At 34.4% G+C, this 19,671-nt stretch overlaps 1 protein-coding gene across 2 annotated transcripts in view; it reads right to left on the bottom strand.

Moving 5' to 3' along the window:
* Window positions 1–211: 211 nt before the first annotated feature.
* The window catches only part of LOC149807856 (nitric oxide synthase, salivary gland-like), a 71,324-nt gene continuing 51,864 nt past the window's right edge, over window positions 212–19,671 (bottom strand). Inside the window, exons 16-28 of one of the 2 annotated variants that reach the window (XM_089971386.1) lie at window positions 19,011–19,145; window positions 17,610–17,784; window positions 15,861–16,002; window positions 15,448–15,526; window positions 14,705–14,898; window positions 14,197–14,366; window positions 13,246–13,456; window positions 12,823–12,910; window positions 11,862–12,001; window positions 11,022–11,179; window positions 6,486–6,677; window positions 5,573–5,744; window positions 212–2,258 (exon numbers count right to left, since the gene is read on the bottom strand). In XM_089971386.1, coding sequence (XP_089827512.1) covers window positions 5,619–5,744; window positions 6,486–6,677; window positions 11,022–11,179; window positions 11,862–12,001; window positions 12,823–12,910; window positions 13,246–13,456; window positions 14,197–14,366; window positions 14,705–14,898; window positions 15,448–15,526; window positions 15,861–16,002; window positions 17,610–17,784; window positions 19,011–19,145 — 1,810 coding nt within the window. In that variant the 3' untranslated portion in view covers window positions 212–2,258; window positions 5,573–5,618. The remainder of the gene's footprint in view (window positions 2,259–5,572; window positions 5,745–6,485; window positions 6,678–11,021; window positions 11,180–11,861; window positions 12,002–12,822; window positions 12,911–13,245; window positions 13,457–14,196; window positions 14,367–14,704; window positions 14,899–15,447; window positions 15,527–15,860; window positions 16,003–17,609; window positions 17,785–19,010; window positions 19,146–19,671) is intronic. The other variant, XM_089971387.1, reaches the window with a different exon arrangement.

Raw genomic sequence — 19,671 nt, 5'->3', positions numbered from 1 at the left:
TAGGTTACTGCATTTGTATGGGAAAATATGAATGAGTTTCTCGAATGGAAAAACTGCACGACCTTGGGAGTGCTGTATATCCATCAGACAAAACGAGTTCATATTTTCCCATACAAATGCAGTAACCTTTTTATTATATGCTTTTTTTTCATTCTACCTAATGCTTAATTATATTAACAATATACACTACAAAAACCAAAGTAACTGAATGTATGCCGTAGTCCAAATTTAATACACAAGAGCAGATTCATCATTACACAACAACATTATTACTGCGCATATAACACCGCCTAGATAAATTTTAACGTAGTCGCGTGCTCGACATAACTTTCTAAAGAAAATGGCGTGTCTAAATAAAATTGAAATTTGGAGTCATATTGTGAATGATTGCGCATTGAAACAACTTTTCCATTTGATCTGGAATTAATTGATTTTGGTACATTTTTTTCGATTCTACGAAATTTCGTGATTATGGGCTTGATTTAAATGTGACAATTTCACATGAAAATATATCTAATTGAAGAAGCGAGGGAGAAGCGTGTTGATATCTGCAAATGTGTTTATGTTTCTGTCATTGAATGTTTAAAATCTTAATGTGGGGAAAATATGAAGTCTTTCAATTGCAATTATCAAAAAGACGCTATCGAATTTAATTGTTATTTCATTTTGAGTGCAGTAAGGAGGATGTAATTGCACTTATATTCGAAATTATAGTACAGTTTCGAAATGTGTAATCAAGATTGAGAACCTATGACATGGCTCATGTAATTCAGATTTGAAGAACTAAAACAGTACATTTTGAGGAAATGCAGGATGTAAAACTGTAAGTATATTTTTTGCCATTCTTATCACCAGCTGAAGAAGACAGTACATGACTTGTCACTTGTATGTTATTTGTAAGGACCCTTTACACGTTTGTTGCATAGCTAGCCTAAATCCGAAACAATGTATCAACTATGTTAACGCGTAATGTGCCAAGCAGCTGGTATGTGGCAGTCCACGAACTATCTGCTTTAGTTCATTCAGAAACAAATTTAAACAACCACAACATAAAGTGCCTACTACACGAGTGTTCATGATCTGAGAACAAGTCAAAAGTGCTGGCGTCTACGTCCATTATTTGTTTACAATAGAAAGTAGTTCCCTTATGCACGTGAATGCAATATGTGTATTTGCGCGCGAGTTCAGTATCGAGCAATGTTGCACGATTCTGACAATGTAAAGTTAACGGAGAAAAAAACGAGCAGATAATAAAATCAATTACACTCTACCAGACTTCCATACCTATGTAACAAAAATTAATATTCTATATTTATAATGCGTGCAATGGATGCACACAGCCTTAATAAAACTTCGACATGGAATAAATGAAACAAAATGAACGAAAGTTTGAACTGAAACCAGATACACATAGGTATAAGATACTGCAACGTTTGTACCGGTGAGTTCCATATGCTTTTATTCACGCAAGCAGAGATATTTCGCGGGGAAGACAATGTAATCCAGATTTGAAAACACATGAGATTATGACTCTGCCAAACAATGTTTGCAGTGAACGTCATCTTGTCACAAGTTCTCTTATATACATGTCAAATCTGACATATATGTTTTTAAATAATTACGCTCAGTTCATTGTAGTAGCTTGTTATTTTGGACAGAGCTTCACTTAAAAATTATCATGCTAAGTACCGTTAAACCTGTTTGTAAAATACACTTAATAGAACAGACATACTTTCTGTCACCATCTTCTGCATTTTCCGCTTAAACGTTTCTAGTATTTTAATATAGTACATGACATGTATATTTCAGGCTAATTTGTAATAAAGATATTGTAGTAAAATAGTGTTATAAACCAAATTATTCAACAATAAACATAAACTTTATCGTTTTTGTTACAAGTAACTCATTATTCGGTATGTTGCCAAATTAACTGAATAACAGCAAATACCCCTTCCCAATATTCCGCACAGAACTTTAATATAGTTACATGTTTTTCATTTGGAATTACTAAATATAAGCAGTGATTATGCATCCCCTATGTACAAGTTTCCTATTTAAAGTAATTGTAATTTAGTTTTATCTAATCATGACTCTTCGGATTTCATAGTTCACTTGGTGGAAGCCATGCTTGTATAAGTCTCTTCAAATTCAAAGTTCATGGGTTAGATGAGTTTGCTTCGCTATCTCCAGGGTATTAACATTCTTTTCTTATAGAATGGAAAAATGTTCTTGTCCTTTTTGTGGCATCTTTTTGAATCCTGTAAAAAGCAAAGAGATCAGTATTTCTCAATAAAGTGAAGTTTTAAATATTATTTTATACAGTGCAAAATTAGTATCTAGCTAGCTTAAGCGCTTTCGACACTTAATGAGTCTTTATCAAAGGCAAATGCAAAAAAAAAACAACAAGACAAGACAAACAAATAAAACAGGTAAACTTTTGTCTTTGTAAAACTTTACATGACTTAGACTTGTTTAGGATGCTGAAAGATATTTTATATTGACCTAGAAATCGATGAGCCATAGCGTCATCTGTTATTTTCTGTAAATATATGCACGCGTAAATTATATCCAGGAAAATTCATTGTTATATATTTAATCATAGGTTATTGGGTGACTAATAAGCAAATTTAGAGAATCATTGAAAAGAGAACATGCCGGCTGCAAAAGATAATTTTGTTTGTTAATGATTGTCTTTTTCTAGTCTTCTTGGTTTAAACAGTTTGATTTCAATGTTCTAAGGCGGCGTATCTAGTAAGATTCCTTTTCTTTCCTGCTTTCGAAACTCCATTTGGAGTGGTTGGCAATTGCTATAAGTGTTATATTACTGAAGTGTGGCCATGGGATGAGAAGTGTTCTGCCACTGGGTTTCTGTACAGCTTCTTTGCCATCCAATCAGATTATGAAGGTTGATGGTTTTGCGTAGTTTATCAGTTTATTTTTGTCATCCAATCAGACCTATAAAGGTGAAAAACTACACAAAAGGATCAACCTTTATATAGATCTGATTGGATGACGAAGAAGCTGTACAGAAACCCAGTCGCAAACCAATCCCTGACAAACGTAATCCCTTGCTGGATCAAGTGCACTTGAAAGGACTGTTATTCACCATATGATTATTATTATTATTATTATTGTTATTATTATTATTATTATTATAATATATATATATATATATATATATATATATATATATATATATATATATATATAGAGAGAGAGAGAGAGAGAGAGAGAGAGAGAGAGAGAGAGAGAGATAATACATAGAGAGAGAAAGAAAAGAGAATAATATATCCTCTCCGGCATCCCATCCCATGATGGAGATGCATTTATAGTAAAGTTGCTTTTGAAATAGACATATAGACTAATTGCACCTAGTTCCCGACCGCATAGGCAATAATTCTTAAAATGATAAGTCAGGGAATCATACTGACTCTTCAATATGGACAGCTTCGCATGATTTACATATGTCGCAATCATTATATCACTGAATTTTATCAGAAACTGAAAGAATAAACTGCAGTCATTGTTGTAGCTTTTGACGCCATTTTTTCAGCACACGATAGGCTATACATGGCCACCAGTATTAATGGTGGAGGAAGAACCCGGGACAACCCCAGAAAGAACCACCGACCCACGAGAAGCTACTGGCTAGCTTTCTCACATACCCCTATTCGCTGAATCCGAGACTCGAACCCGCGCAGACAGAGGTGATATGGCAGTGATCCTTAACGGAGAGCGCTTTAAACCACTCGGCTCCTCGGTCATAAAAGACTGAGTTAATTCTGCACTCAGCCTTAAGAAAAAATGGGAAACATATCTATCGCAATATTTGAAGATCACATTGATTAGACATTGCGCATTTTCGTGTACTATTTTTCGTTTACCCCAGTGGAAATACGACACTAGAGTCATTAAAGAGAGTGTTGTATCCAAAGAGCTATAACTCTTACACAGAAATTTGCGATCACAGTAATATGTCAATTGCACACCTAGAAAATAACCAACTGATGCACCAGGCATCACATACACCAGTCAAGATTCAACTATTGTCATTTATTGGCTCCAGCTGTATAAGTCAAGTGCGAAAGAGCATACATATACACATAAATCCCATGAGATATAATATGTGCATGTCAGCTTATGCTTATGTGCTAATGATGTGTAGCAAGATTCACAATGCTCAATAACTCCCAGCGATACTTGATTCCTTCAGAAAAACCAGTCAAACAATGTATCAGACCGCAAGTAAAACAAACCAGTTTCTCTGTCAAAAATCGTAGGATCAGAGAGAAGTGTAAATCAGATATTCAGATGATAAACATATCATGATTCGGTGAGAAGATTATAAGTAATACAAGACTAGCAAAGCCTAGTCAGCTATATTTTCTCCCACACCCCGATGTGTTGAACTTAGATGATTCGAAACGTAGCTTTATCTATACATCTGTCAGCATTGGTTGCTTGGAGGGTGAAGTGCATCTTCACACTCTATCGAAGATGTGAGATCCGGATATTATTATCACAAGCATGCATCAAACTGAATGATCTCTGTTATAGATAGTTTGATACATGCTTTTTATGATATTATCTGGAACTCTCATCTGGGATTGAATGTGAAGGTACCTCTCACCCCTTCTTAGAATTATGCAGCCATCCAAATTTGGATAACAATTCGTTTCTTATTCCTACTTTCGTTAACAACCATGCTGACGTTTTGGGAAACCTATACTGTTAGGTGCAGTAGACGGTTCAATACCCAGTACATGCTCATCTTGATTTATATTAGTTCGAGCTCTGAGGGTAATTAAATGCTGCAGCAGCTATTAATATCGGAGGAGTTCTGAAGATTGCAATCGGGGATATCAAAGATATCGAAGTGGCGTCGGTGAAAAAATATTATAAATGCAACAGTAGAAAACCCTGAAAGCAGTCACTGAAATTAAGATAGTATAAATAATTTTATTACAGCTAATATCCCTAATTCAAATTATTAAACTGGGTATTCGAAGTGTCCTTGTGCGGCCCCAACATCAGCCATAAGGATCCTGTTAAATGGATGGTGAACTTTGTTAGTGCTGTTCCATATGACGAAATGTAATGTTTATGGCACCAAAATCAATCTTCAGCTCTATGCATGTTTGAACAGCATATTGTTCTTAATGCTAGCCAACTGTCTGTTCAAATTCTAAGTTTCTGTAATGAACAGGATCTCTTGATTTGTCATATGTGTAACATAATAATTAATATCTACATATTTTGTCTCCGAATTATTCAAGAAAAGAGAAGCACTATAAGATTATATCTACCGTTTATTTAGATTGTAAGCTGGAAACTACTATTTTCACCCAAGTAATTGTGTCATCATAAATAATAACAGTTGCATCTAAACTGAAGACTTTACATATAAAATATAGTATTAACCGTTATCACCAGTAGCTAACGTCGAATTTCGAAGTGTCCATAAACGAAAGCTTGACTATACCGATCAAGGTTGTGCGAAATAGGGGCAAAATCAACAGAAAATAGATTAATAGTAAGATAACATTTTGAGCCAACAGCGAATCACACCTACCTACCGTGGCTTGTATGGAGACGATAAACTCCCGAATCACAGTAACTTATTCGCTTCTCCGTTGGCTTTGATGTACTTTTAGAGTTTCCTGGCTTGCCACTCGATCCTGTTTGTTACCTCGGAGCTCCTTAAAGTCGTTCCAGAAAATGTCCTCGTGGAAATGGTTTGAATCCTATAAAGAAAAATCTTAACGTAATTGTACTTAATACAAGAAGAAGACGTTGATGATGTAGCAAATTATTCACGTTCACATTCACTTATTACATCAGGTTATGTAATATCAAAATGACTCAATAAAATATATTATTTAATATCGTTGTCTTCTTGATTTACAAATGATCATATCTAGACTATCTATGCACAAATACACTTTATCTAACCATTTTTGAACCAATGAATTTTGATTTTCAAAATGTTACGTTATTATTCTTGAAATCAAGATTGGCGTATTCTGAGCTTTTGGCCTTTCTATATTTCTTAAACGCCGCAGGTCTTGGTACAGCGAAAAGGGCATTTTGACACTGGATTACATATGATCCGGTAATTGGTCAGTACAAGTGTATACATGTAACTAAATTTACTGATTTCTTAATAACCGTAATTGGATTGCTCCGTAAGCCTTTTTTGCCTCCGATGTTGGGGTCACTGGATCAAAATCACGGCCGAGTCATACCAAAGACTCATAACAATGGTACTTACAGTTGCCTCGTTAGGAACTCGGCACTAATAGGTTAGTGTTAGGACTGGTCGGCTGGTGTCAGAATAATGTGGCCGTTGGAACATCATGTTACATGCTGCGGCATGATACCCTAGTGCTAGACATAACTATAAACTGCCACACTTCAGACACCGCAACACTGAACGAATGTTAAAAGTTAAGTTAAAAATCCAAATCAATCATCCATACACCTACCCGTAATTTCAGTATGTAATTTGCAGCATCGTCTGCCCGCATATTTCCTTCTTTCTGAAGAATTTTCTCCAATGTCAGCATGACGTCTTTTGCCATATCGGCGTCACCACATACATAAAAATGTCCTCCCTCTCGAACCATGATACTGTAGATGTCGGAACTATTCTGAATTAAGTAGTCCTGAACGTACATCTGCAAATAATAATGATATCCAGATGGGTAGGTAAATAAAGTTAGGCAGATATCTACACATAATAATGATACCCAGAAGGTGAGGTAAAAAAGTTAGGCAGATATCTACAAATAATAATGATATCCAGATGGTGAGGTAAATAAAGTTAGGCAGAAATCTACAAATAATATTGATATCCAGATGGGTAGGTAAATAAATTTAGGCAGATAATTACACTGCTCTAGCACAACAAATATAAAATCAAAAAAGATCGTGTAAATTTATGAGATGCGCGTGGTCAGAACTCCAAGATAGTTTTATATTAAAATCTTATACAAAATGACAGAAATGTCTCTAAAGAATGTTTTCTAATAAGGATAATATATTATCATATAAGGACAGTTATTGGGGAAGTTCCACCGGGGATTAATTTATTCTCTCCGAATAAAAAATAAATGTATAAACCATAGAGTCAGAAACACTGATAAGAATTATTTGTATTTTTTGTGCAAACTTTCCAGATTTTTACTTCTTTGATTTGTGCTACGAATTTGCGTGGCTTGCGTTTGGAATAATATTGTCTCTTTTTACTGTTTATGTACTGGTTTTCTTTTTACTTTATGCAAATTCTACAGTATTTGATACTTACTTCATTGACCATGTTAATGTTTGAAATTGTGAATTCATGGACTCTATTTCGAAGGAGACAATACATTCTAAATATATTAACATATCGATATGTAATAACCATCCAAGTATAATCTTTTGCCATTTAATACACAAATAATATTTAAAAGGTACATTTTCAAAATATAACGATGGAAATTATATTTCGAATACCATCTATACATTTTCAAGAACTCGCAATACCCGCGAAGATTAAAGATGTCTTGAATTATTTAAAAGGAAAGGGTATTGTATTTTGTGCTTTCAAGACACTGTCTTCATCGCTAAGGAAGATACGTTTATTGAAGTACAATGTGGATATATATTTATGTAAAATCACACGAACCTGTTTCAAGAGGATTAAGTTCAATAATAAGGCTCAGTAATGATTTTAAATTACAATAATGGAAAATGATTTGGGTGCTTTATAGAATCTGTGAATACTTTTGATGCTTAAATGAATTAATTATGGCATCTAATTGATAATAACCTCTTTGGTAATGTTGGATTAAAGGAAATAAAGAGAACAGCGAATTCATGTGCTAGATATGAGAAAAGAATGGAAAAATGGCATAACTCTAGGTAATGAGATATGTGAGTTGAAATATAATTTCAGTCATATAGTAGCGAAATTGAATTGAGAAAAGAGAAATCTATAAAATGTTAGAAACCATAAAGTACACATTATGCGATTAGAAAAAGGACGCGACGGGTTTAAGAAGGCGAAGAAACCATTTAGATAAATTTTGTACCACAAAGAATTGACACTCTATCAACTAAAATATGAATAGCATAGAACCTTCAGAAGAAACTAGTTATTATATCAAAATCAAATTATTACTATTGGAGTTAGAATTTTTTACCGTATTGTCCACTCAGAGATGTTTCAGATCTTGATCTGAATCCTTTACTGAGAGATTATAATATCCCTAAACTAATGAAACGGCAATATAATTCTTAGGAAGGACGATTATTATTAATTGAACTACTTAGTGTACTTAAAATGTTACAATCATTGATTTATCAGAATGTAAAGCACAGCTCATTAAATGTAGATATATCAGGCATAATATTAGGTTAATCTCGTATATAATATTAGGTTAAATTTTGTGAACATAGTTAAAAAGTAGTTTAGTTTTGGGAATTCTGAACAAACTTCGATTATGGTATTGTAACAAATATATCTTCAGCAGTCATACAGAACGGTGGTACATCAGATTTATATCCAGTGAAAAGGTAATGATGACAAGGAGAGTGAATCTCATCATACCTAATTATACCCTTGCACAAATAGTATCAGTTTTGATATAATATGAGGTACCATACATATTAATATGTATATTAGTTAATAATACAAGACATAAAGTTACACGTCTTGGAGGTAATACAATACTTATATGTGATAGTTCGCAGCAACGTATTTATTCCTATATGAATTTTTAAAAAATCCTTTCTGCTTCTGTACCTAACATGAAAGCAAATCCAAATAAATGAAAACCAATCGAATATGGATTTGAAGGTAAACATTAAGTACAAATGTATGCCATCACGCTCGCTGAAAATTATTGCGGGAACTCAGATTAATCTTACTGGTATCGAATTGTAGGTGAACGATGATGGAACGTTTTAGTGTTTTTATGTTATGTAATAAACAAGATTTATCATGGTCTGTAGTCATCTGTACTATGTTTATTATGATGCTAAACATTTCTGGAAGGACTGACCGAATTAAATGCATTCCCTGTTACTTCTAAACAAATTCTTACAACATTGTTTTCTTTCTCGTTCATTTCCGCCAGAATGGATGCTGCTTTGATCTTAATATACACAACTCTAGGATGTTTATATCGGCTACCTCCGCTTTTGAAAAGCCAAGCAATTGCTCATTCGTGTGTGGCAAAAAAAGTCCTATTCCTTTTGGGATTCTTACCAAGAAAAAGAATAATTTGATGAAATCCTGCATGTCGATTTAACGATTTGTTGTTCACATTCCGCATTGGCCAAACGGGAGACTCGAAGCCACGCGGATATAGATGAGATGGCAGAGATCGGTAAAGGCGAAAACATTAGACCATGAATCCGCACGTAGCACGGGAATGTATAAATATTAAGATATACATATTAAGACGCCTGATTTAGGGTTTTATGTTTGTTGGTATAATAAAGACACATATAAAAAAGATCTTAAAAACTAATATCTTAAAAGGAGGTCAATGACTTTGTGTTTTAGTAATATAATTAAAAATATTATCAGAAAAAACAACGTTTTTCTATCGAGCTCGTAAACTTCACTCGTGCATACCCACCCATATTGGGATACTAATATAAAGTACAAAGGAATGTAAATTAATTTATACAACAATTCTTTTCTAATACAAACATCACGACAAAAGAATTGGGCTGCTATTATGTGTCTTAATTGTAACCTAGTGATATAGAACCTGACTTATTAAAAATGTATTTATGAGCACTGGAGACTCTAAGATATCGTTCCAGTATAAAAGTATTCATACCATGTGATGCTATGTGTAAAGAGTATTAAACAAGATATCTCTAATGCCCCCAAAATATGTTAGTATTGACAAAGAAGAGGAATGAATATATTCAGAGCGTTTTGAGGATGTATTTATATTCATCAGTTTAAGGGAATCCTTTCTGAATAGTTAACATAAATTGCTGGATTACGTATTTAATTATTACATTATCAAATCGGTATTTCTCTGATGCACTACAGTTTATATGTTATCATACTAAATGTCATATTTACAGTGCCAGTAGGAACATAAATAAAGTTAATTTGCAAGCCTTTTTAAAATTTAAACATACGTATTATATTTCTGAATTCTATATCGCAACGATTAACAATTTAATTTCAAACGTCTGCGAGAAATAAGTGTATCGATGAAAACGTTTACTTATGTTTTAATTCGTTATTAGAAATTATGTTCTCTCCATTAATCTTACAAATGCTACACATTTATGACTGAAGCAAAAATTAATATTTAACTTAACGCTTTTTTCATACCTTACATCCTTCCTATTCTCTTGTCGTGTTTTGTTCATGTACATTTTAGATCGCAATAGTGGCTCAAAATTTGATGAGAGGATGCTTATAATTTACAACCTAACAAACAGAAGTGAATTTAAAAGACGTATATCTAGGTTGTATGATACGCGTTTGTTTGTATGGATATTTATCATGGATAGAGATGATCAGCAATGGAAATCATTTTACAAGAGATTATAAAAATGTTAATACCTGGATGCAATATGCCACCAATATCATTTGGCATATGTTTAAACAGGCACATTTTCAGATGTGTTATCTCTTGTGTTTCCTAGTCAAGACCTAATACAAATTATTACAATAATATTTGGCATAGCAAATATGGAAGATACCTACGTAAAGTGTTACTCATACAATTTTATGACGATTTAATTATTAAAGAAGAATCGATGTGGTACACTGAATGTTGCCAGGTTCACATTACTTTGACACCTTTCAGCTAAGAAATTTTCAAGATAAAGACGTATTACATGTTGTAATAATGGATGGACGGACTGTCGGGTGAACTATTCGAGATGCATATTATAATCATGTGCTTTTTCCAAAGTCCAATGTTGAAAAATCTGATTTTAATCCACCTTGTATGTTATTGAATTTTAGCGAAAGATGAGAGGATTAGTCACAGTCTTACCTTAGGTTTATCCGCTTCCCTAGAATAAGCGGTATATACATTCGTCAACACGCCCTCCTCTTTAGCTGTCTGCAGCTCCTTCCTGTATATATCGTCCACCAGGGAGCTTCGACATCCAAAATACAGGTACATCTTTCCCCAGGCCGACTGATTTGTATCTACAGTGAAGAAACATCTCTTCATAACATACTTCTCCTGGATTCATCTTATCCTTCCTCTTGTTCATCTTATTATTATTCATATTAGTAGTAGTAGTAGTAGTAGTAGTAGTAGTAAGAGTAGTAGTTGCAGTATTAGTAGTAGTAGTGAGAAGAAGGGGAACAAACAAGCAAGCAATACATTAGAGAATAACCAAACGTGAACTATTTGAAATAACCCATATAGTTATCTATTTGATATTTAGTTGTGGAGATGACTTAATCTCTTCAAGAATTTCTGGTAGTTTTGTTGGCATTTTCTTAGTCGTCCTTGTTGGAATACTCTAGCAGATCATAGGTAGTAAATCCTGATAATGTGTTTTAATAAAAGTAACAACATCTATATCGGAAAATGAAACAGACTTTTACAGAAGATATTTTCCATATAACTGGTGCTAGCGGATACAAAGTTTCGTAAGTGCGCAAATGGGTACCTGCAAAACTATTAATCAAGTTAAAACAATAACTCAAGTGGTTGTTTATAAAGATGAAGTAGTTTAACTCCAATAATTTGGAAATTAGTCATTAATTTCTTGTGGATTCTTTATATTTAGGGACGCTATACATAGGATAGAGTTTATTCACACTTGTCTTCCCTATAACTTCAATATGGCTATGCACAAAATCTTGCTTAGAGAGGCACCTTGTTTTTGAGGTACTGGTAACGATTTCCTGTCGATTTTCCTCTGTTGCCAGAAACTGCGGAGTGGAGCAATACCCGTGCCTGGACCGACCATGACGATTGGAAGAGACTTGTCCTTAGGCATGTGGAAAGATGTTGCACTGAAAGATAATCCTCCTCAGAATGATATTCAATATATCTACATTATCAGGACAACATATCTGTACAAGTGAAGTTCTGTCAAATTTCTTCCTGAATGTGCAGCCGATCAGATTCGTGTTTCCATGAAACTCATACATTGCTCTTGTATTCTGCTAGGTGATGCGAGTTTAATATTTTATTCCAAGAATTGTTCCCTATCTTAAAAGTCATTGCTCGTAGTCCAACATTTGATGGTATTCAAGATCCTCCCAAACCAAACCCTTCATACATCCACACACACAAATATGTGACATCAGTACCATATATTACTGGGAAATTTCCATTTTGCTATAAATCATGTCGAACTTAATGTTCACACACACACACAGATATATATATATATATATATATATATATATATATATATATATATATATATATATATATATATATATATATCCTCTTGTTTGAACTAGTTATTAAGATACACTTATCATTTGTGCAATCTCGTTCGCTGAAAACGAATATGTGCAATTGTAACCAAGAATAGTGATTTATCCGGGGAGGGGAGTTTCATTCTCAAATCAATTAATCAGATACAAAATATGCTTTTAAAATGAGAAACATTTCCGTCAGAACGTTGAAGGCAGATACATAATAATCTGATTCAAAAACAATTATGCATCCTAACAACGACATATCCGAACAAAAAGCATACTGCAATTGCGGATACTCCTGTCATAGCCGTAGTTACCTTTTCTACCTTAAGATATGGAATTGGAATTGCATTTGCATTAAATAAATGTCTGATTGCAATGTTCGAGAGAAATGTTACTCTTACATTCGCACAAAACAAGGCACAATTGTTCCGGACGTAATTTTATTCAGCCATGATGAGCAGACGCCTTCGTGCAAGGGCCCCTTGCCACCTGGAATAAATCAAAGAACGCGGCAATCAATTATCTACATGCAATGAGGTAAAGGACCTCACAATTAACTATACCAAATGTTTCACACCATAAATGCCTCTTTAAGTTAGTTCACTGTATTGAGTTCCGAGGATAATAAGAATCAACTGTAATGTTGCTTCAAATATAGCAAGACATTTATATGTAGTTATACGTACAACATAATACATTTAAAAACGACCCTGCTTGCAACAAAATATCAGTGCAGTGTGGATATCTCCTATTTCAAAGTAAACTTGATGGTTCCCATGAATCAATGTATACTATTATACTAATGAGTCATTGTAATTTCATACCTTCACTTCTGTACTTGACGACAGCAATGGTAGCGTGTATTTCTCCCGGGTATACAGCTGGGGAGGAACTGATGCTGTAGTACCGCTGCTGCAGTAAAGGGAGCTGTGTCATAATGAGAGCCGCAGGAATCTGTAGGGATGGAAATTCCTCCAAGACTTCGAGAAGATTGGAACGTTTACTCTGCTTCCATTCATCATACATTTGTAGATCCTAAATCACACAATTTTGAAATGATGTACACTGTCGTTGTCAGCAATTTAAGATAACATTCACGCCATTAACAGTAAGTTGTAATATTAGTTTTCAACTGTATCACTGTTCTTCGGCGACAGGTCTTTTACATATTTCATTATGACATGTTTTTAATTAGGCCCATGGTTGAATGTTGTGACATAAACATTCAGTATACCGTCGTTTCAATCAAAGAACACCATTGCAAGGGGAATGCAGTCAGCCATACAATAAACCCAGAACATCAATATCAGAACCTAACAAACGATAGCGGTTAAGGAGCGCTAATATAAGAATCACTTTTTGGTTCTTAAATGTTTCTAAACTGAGTTCATCTTTCACAAATTGGAAACTTAAAAATATCGCGCAGAAAATCATGTAATAAAAATCATTTTTCCTACTTGTCATTTACTATTACTATTACAGTTAATGTGTGTTTTGTGGTGCGGTCACTGTTGGCTATTGTTTGTAAAATCATGTGTTTGGGACTATTTTGTTATTACATAGACCCTTGATAGTGATGTTAAATCGTTGGCAAAGTGTACATGTTTATACGAAACAGTCATGATGATACAAAGCAACATAATTATACCCTTTTACATGCACGTTTACGCATATTAAGTATGTTCATTGTCTGATATATTTTGTTTCAGCAGTACTTTATACGGAAATTTTGCCAGAATGTTTTGTGCTGTTTCTCGAAACGACTACAACCGTACATTGGCGAGATTTTCCAGTCCTTCTCTGTGCCTATCATCAGATGCTTGTGTCGCTAAGATCTTCAAGAAGCTTCGAGTAGGTGGTGTTGTAATGTCCAAATATCTAGACAAAGCTGTCCGCAACGTGCAGGTTGGAAACTTCGGAAACCTGTCCCATGTTTTCATATTGCCTGAAAGCATAAGTACAACGAAATAATTAACTTTTATTTGGAAACGGAATAATAACAGCCCTGCAGACACATATATGCTTGGCAACATTTGCCTAAACTATCTCAGAAAACTAAATGTGTTCATTGATGATCTGAAGGGCCATGCATAATACAGTTAAGTTGTCTTCCAGATACGTTATACCTCTCAGTATAGGTATGAACACAATGAAAATAAACCACGAAGTCTCTTAATATTTTCTCGTGATATTCCATCATAATCTCTCAGTCCTCTTCTTTTGCTCTGTATCTTTTAATCAAGGAAAATATAGTGTATAGGCATTCAAGCAAATTCATTTTACCTAGTGGAGTTGTACGTTCTAATTGCATCTCAATTTTAACATTCTGATCCGCAGGCGGAGCATTATACAAGCGGGTAAGGATCCCGTCTACAAGGGCAGGTGAATTCTCTGCAAATACCGCCAAATGGTCTCCGGGGGAATATATTAGCTCTGACGCACCCTGTGTGTTTAATCGCACCAGCAAAGTCTGCCGACTGCACACAAAACAAAAGAAAGAAATGCAACGTGTTTGCTGAGTAGCAGAATTTCGCAAAATAAGAACACTTTAATCATCTCCCATTCGAGTCGTGATTGGTTCTCAACTTAAATCCAGTTAGGAAAGGTACATCAATAGGTCGCGTTTATTATGAAGTAATCATCGGATACAAGAACATGAAGACTATATCTGCCTATCTTAATTCAATTTGTTTAACGACGATAGATCATATTCTTACATGTTTATTATTTGTAGTACTATTGTGGGGTTGTGGAATATAAGCACAGTCATTATTATATAATTGTCAGGACATTACATGCGTTAAATTCGAAATTTACGAAAAATGTCTAACTGCAGACATACAATATTTTGTATATCTCATTCGAGGAAACTCAGATCTTTGTACAATATATCAAACGCAGACGCTTTGCAGTTCATACATGTAAAAGATTAAACAGAGTATTACCCTAGCCTTAAGATCAAAAGAAAAGCAAATTGTAGAAACGTGACGTATAAATCTGCACTCAGCATGTGTGCAAATTAATACCTCGAATCCAAAGACTGCAGTTGTTTACTCTCGATAAGTCGACATGGAACAACAACCTTCCCGTGTAGCTTCGAGAGACCTAGGTAAAAATAGAACGTTCAACTGAAGATTGTAAATCCATACATGTATGTCGATCACTGCCGAGGTGGTCCTTCTGCGTACTGCACCATGCAAATGGTCATGCGATGTTTTGGGTTTTCATCTCATTCATTCTTTATTGCATGCCAGCTATAAGAATGTCTATTCATAATCATTCTTACGATTAACATGATGTATGTATACATTAGTTACTCATGCAAGTCAAAATTTAATTAAACATTGATGATATATATGTATGCTGCTACGTAGTGAAGAGATTTAAAACCTACACTAAAAACAACGGCGACATTATACCATTATTTCAAAGCACATACCTTCACAAATGTCACCTGACATTTCCTCTGAGGGTGTCAGCCTGAACTTCCCAGGAGACCATGTGAGATCGGTTTGAGAGATTGATCCCACGGCGTCACGGATTGTTTTTTCATCTCCAACACTGAATGCCTCACACGCAGCCTGAGGAAATAAATGATCCACTAATTTAGAGCAATAAATACATGTATAAATCATATCTTTATAGGTGTATTTCGAAATAACGGAATTAAACAGACTACAGTGTGTATACTATTTGTGTATTTACACATGCGTGGGCTTACATAGATATACCAGATCATTACTAAGACGTGGTTTCGTGCATAAGCATGATCCCATTTACTCGTTATGAAATATCAAAAGTATTTCAACACTGATGTCGTTCACATCTAACGTGCACATGTTAGTTTTATGCTACGATTTGAGGAAATTTTCAAATGCATTCTAGTCATTCCTTATGGAGACTTTTCTTTGAAATCGAACAAAGCCCGTATTTCGTCGAAAAAGACGTCAATCTTTGATTGACAAAAATATCAGTTATATTTTCATGATGATGAAGACATTAGCACAGTTTGATCTAAAAGTTAAAACAGTAACTAAAGCATATGTTTACCAGAGAAAAAAAAATTTTGTTTTTCATCATGTACTAAACATTTCCAAACAACACTATCTTTTATTGATAAGACAAAATAATGATTGCAGAGAGGGTAAGGCCTGCCACATAGTCAGCTGTCTTTATAACTAGCCAGGATTTATCGCTTTGCTGATTTCTAGTATCCTGAAGACGAACGTATACGTGTATAGGAAGTTGAAAGAGTTGTACATAATGCTCAATAGTATATAAGGCGGCCAAATACTAAAGGTCACAAGAATAACATTCATATTTTAGATAAGTGTCAAGAAAGAATGAGATTAAATTTGCGCGGAATATTGTTATTACTCTGTTTTAGTCAAGGAAAGTAATTTACATTAAATATTGTGTTGTACGTTTTCTACGCTTATTAGTGATATATATTTGAATGGCTCTTATACAAACAAACCAACATGATTTCTTTTCAAATGATATCGCACCCGTCGCTCCGGTACATAATCAAAAGGTTAGCACAATCACCTTTTCAAGACAAGTATGCCATGATTGACAAATATATGTCCTAATGGTGATAACAAGATTTGTAAAGGTGAATGAATGCTTGAACTTTAGTTGATATAAATGCAATAATATATACGACACGGTGTTGCATACATATATATCGAAAGCAAATTCATTAGAGCACGAAAAGTCTCTGCCAATTCAATCGACAAAAACAACCTGCCAGAGTTAGGTGATTTCAAAAGTAACCACACCAATTAAAATCTACGACATTATATTCATTCGTGCCTCTGATAAACATGACATACTTTTTCCAATAATAGTGGAACAATACAAAGAAAATCACTCAGTGATAGCTCGATAGGATAGGTCATCGGTCACTTACAATTTCTCACAGTACAGTCCGTTATATATATGACTGTAAGAGCTCTGGTTTACTTTTAAAATTTATCTATAGTCGATGTAAAACGCTGAATAAATATATTTCTAAGCCCATATTTCAACGCCTGTTGCGCTCACAATTAAGACACTAATATTTCAAAGCAATAAGTCTACAAGTTTGTCGGTATGTCATGTGACAAAAATTATCAGGAGGATGTGTCATTCAGTTCTTGAAAATGTAAATAACTAAATTGCTACTTAAGATCATACTTTGTATTACCTTAAAAATATCATGCGCCCAGGTTTTGAAAGACTCTTTCTGTCCGTGTTCCTCGTCCCCCTCACCCATCTGTAGTACCCTCTTTGCACCCAAATCATGTAGTATGTCGTCTATGTAGTGGCCGAAAGCACACAATCTAGGGTAAGCACTCGAGCCCAGGCCAAACACCGAATATCTAGAATTTAATTCACAAATGATACTCATATGTAGTTTCAAGAGAGCTCATTCAAAATCATAGGATAACGTCATAACCCGATTTGTTAGTATGCACTGTTGATTGATTTCGCCCTGTTAGCCCCAAGCTGACCAATATAAGTTTGTATTATTCGTATTCGTCTGCTGAAACTTGTTTCATGAACAGTATCAGCTTTGTTTTTTGATTCTCATTTGATTACTTTTGCTTAGAAACATGGTGGTAGAATTTTAGATTCCATGTTAATTTTTAAGACCTCTACACTAGGTTTTAACAGAGTGGCGACACCGGAAGCTGAAAACCAGGTTCTGCTGAAGTCAGCACACCAATTGTGAAATCAGGTTAAATTCCAAAACTAATTAAGGATATTATTGCGTGGAAACAATCATTCCTGGCACCCACAGAAAGGACACACAAATCACTAATTCGTGATGCAAATATAGTAGAGAATTAATACTATAAAATTGCACTGACCCACAAACCCATCAACATAAAGATGCATACCAAGACGGTTATTCCACAGAAAGGAAAATGGCGAGTGCGGCTATAAGCCGCCATAGCTCGCCATTTAGAAAAAAAAATGTGTGAAGGACAGGCACAAGGTAAGACTCATACGCCTGTTTTAATTTAACCGTTTATTATAATAGCCAATAGAAATAAAAGTATGTGTCCCTCAAAATCTTTGTACGTGAACGGCACAAATAGAGATCACAAACTCTTTTATATCCTTATACAAGGGTAATTTGGTTACATTACTGTGCCATCCAAATATGGATACTTCCGTGCAGCACAGTTCCCTCTTTATCCGCATATAAAAGCAGAACCGTTCGTAAGACGTATTTTCTATTCGATACCTAAATATGAACATACTGAAAAAGAATGATCGATTCACCAAATCTGTTATTCACGTATATACTACCCATTCCATCAACTCATACGCTAGTCTCTGTGCTTTAATTGATGGAAATACTATTTAAACTCCAATAGAAACAACTAATTTTGATTTTAATTTGTTCCAGTTATATAAAACCGCTAATCATTCCGTATGATAATGTATTCACTGTTCTGTACTTTCTCCAGACACCATGGTGGGACCATGGTGTCATTTGTGTGTAAATACGATATACAGACTTCTCACTTTTGACATCACTGTCCTATCGAAAAACAAATACAAAAATACGGAAAGCAAAGAACACATGATTAGATACCTGACATTCCGAAGAGACCCTGTGTCAATTGTGATGCTATTCTTCCTCTTCTTTAACTCTTCGTTGTTGCGGTCCAAGGAAGATTCCTTACCTTTAAAGGCAGACTGTTTAGATGGCGGTCGTTCGCCCTTATCACTACAACAAGAAAATAATACATTATGTCAGAGTAAACAGCTGGAATTGTATTTTAGAGATCAATAAGCATGCAGTAGATCATTACAAATGAGTTATTTATATATATTCAGTGGATTCTAAAGCAAATGTACTTCATGTTACCTGCACACTTGTCTGGATTGTACCTCATTCCTAACTAAGTAACTATACATAATGAAATAAATATTTAGATCTGTATAAAGAAACATAAATTTATTATTAATATGGTCTAACATCAAATGACCCCCTCACTAAACGTGTGGAACGCGAAACCTTGCTTATCAATAACGCCAAACAATTTCATAAATGACATTCGTGTAATATATGCAAAATAGTCAAAACAGGAGAAATTCAAGAAAATGTGCCAGAAAATTGAAACATTGCATTTCAGTCATTATTTAGCATACACACTAGCTTTGAGTAACACATCTCATAAAAGCCTATCACTTAAATGCTTTGAGTTTTGAAACCTTTTCTGGAATATATGCAGTCTTAAAGCTTCACATGA

This window comes from Sinohyriopsis cumingii, chromosome 1 (assembly GCF_028554795.1).
Source record: "Sinohyriopsis cumingii isolate HCF-2022 chromosome 1, ASM2855479v2, whole genome shotgun sequence".
NCBI classification, from domain to species: Eukaryota; Metazoa; Mollusca; class Bivalvia; order Unionida; family Unionidae; genus Sinohyriopsis; species Sinohyriopsis cumingii.
Note: the sequence above shows the minus strand (reverse complement) of the source record. Positions and strands in the feature narration are given on the sequence as shown.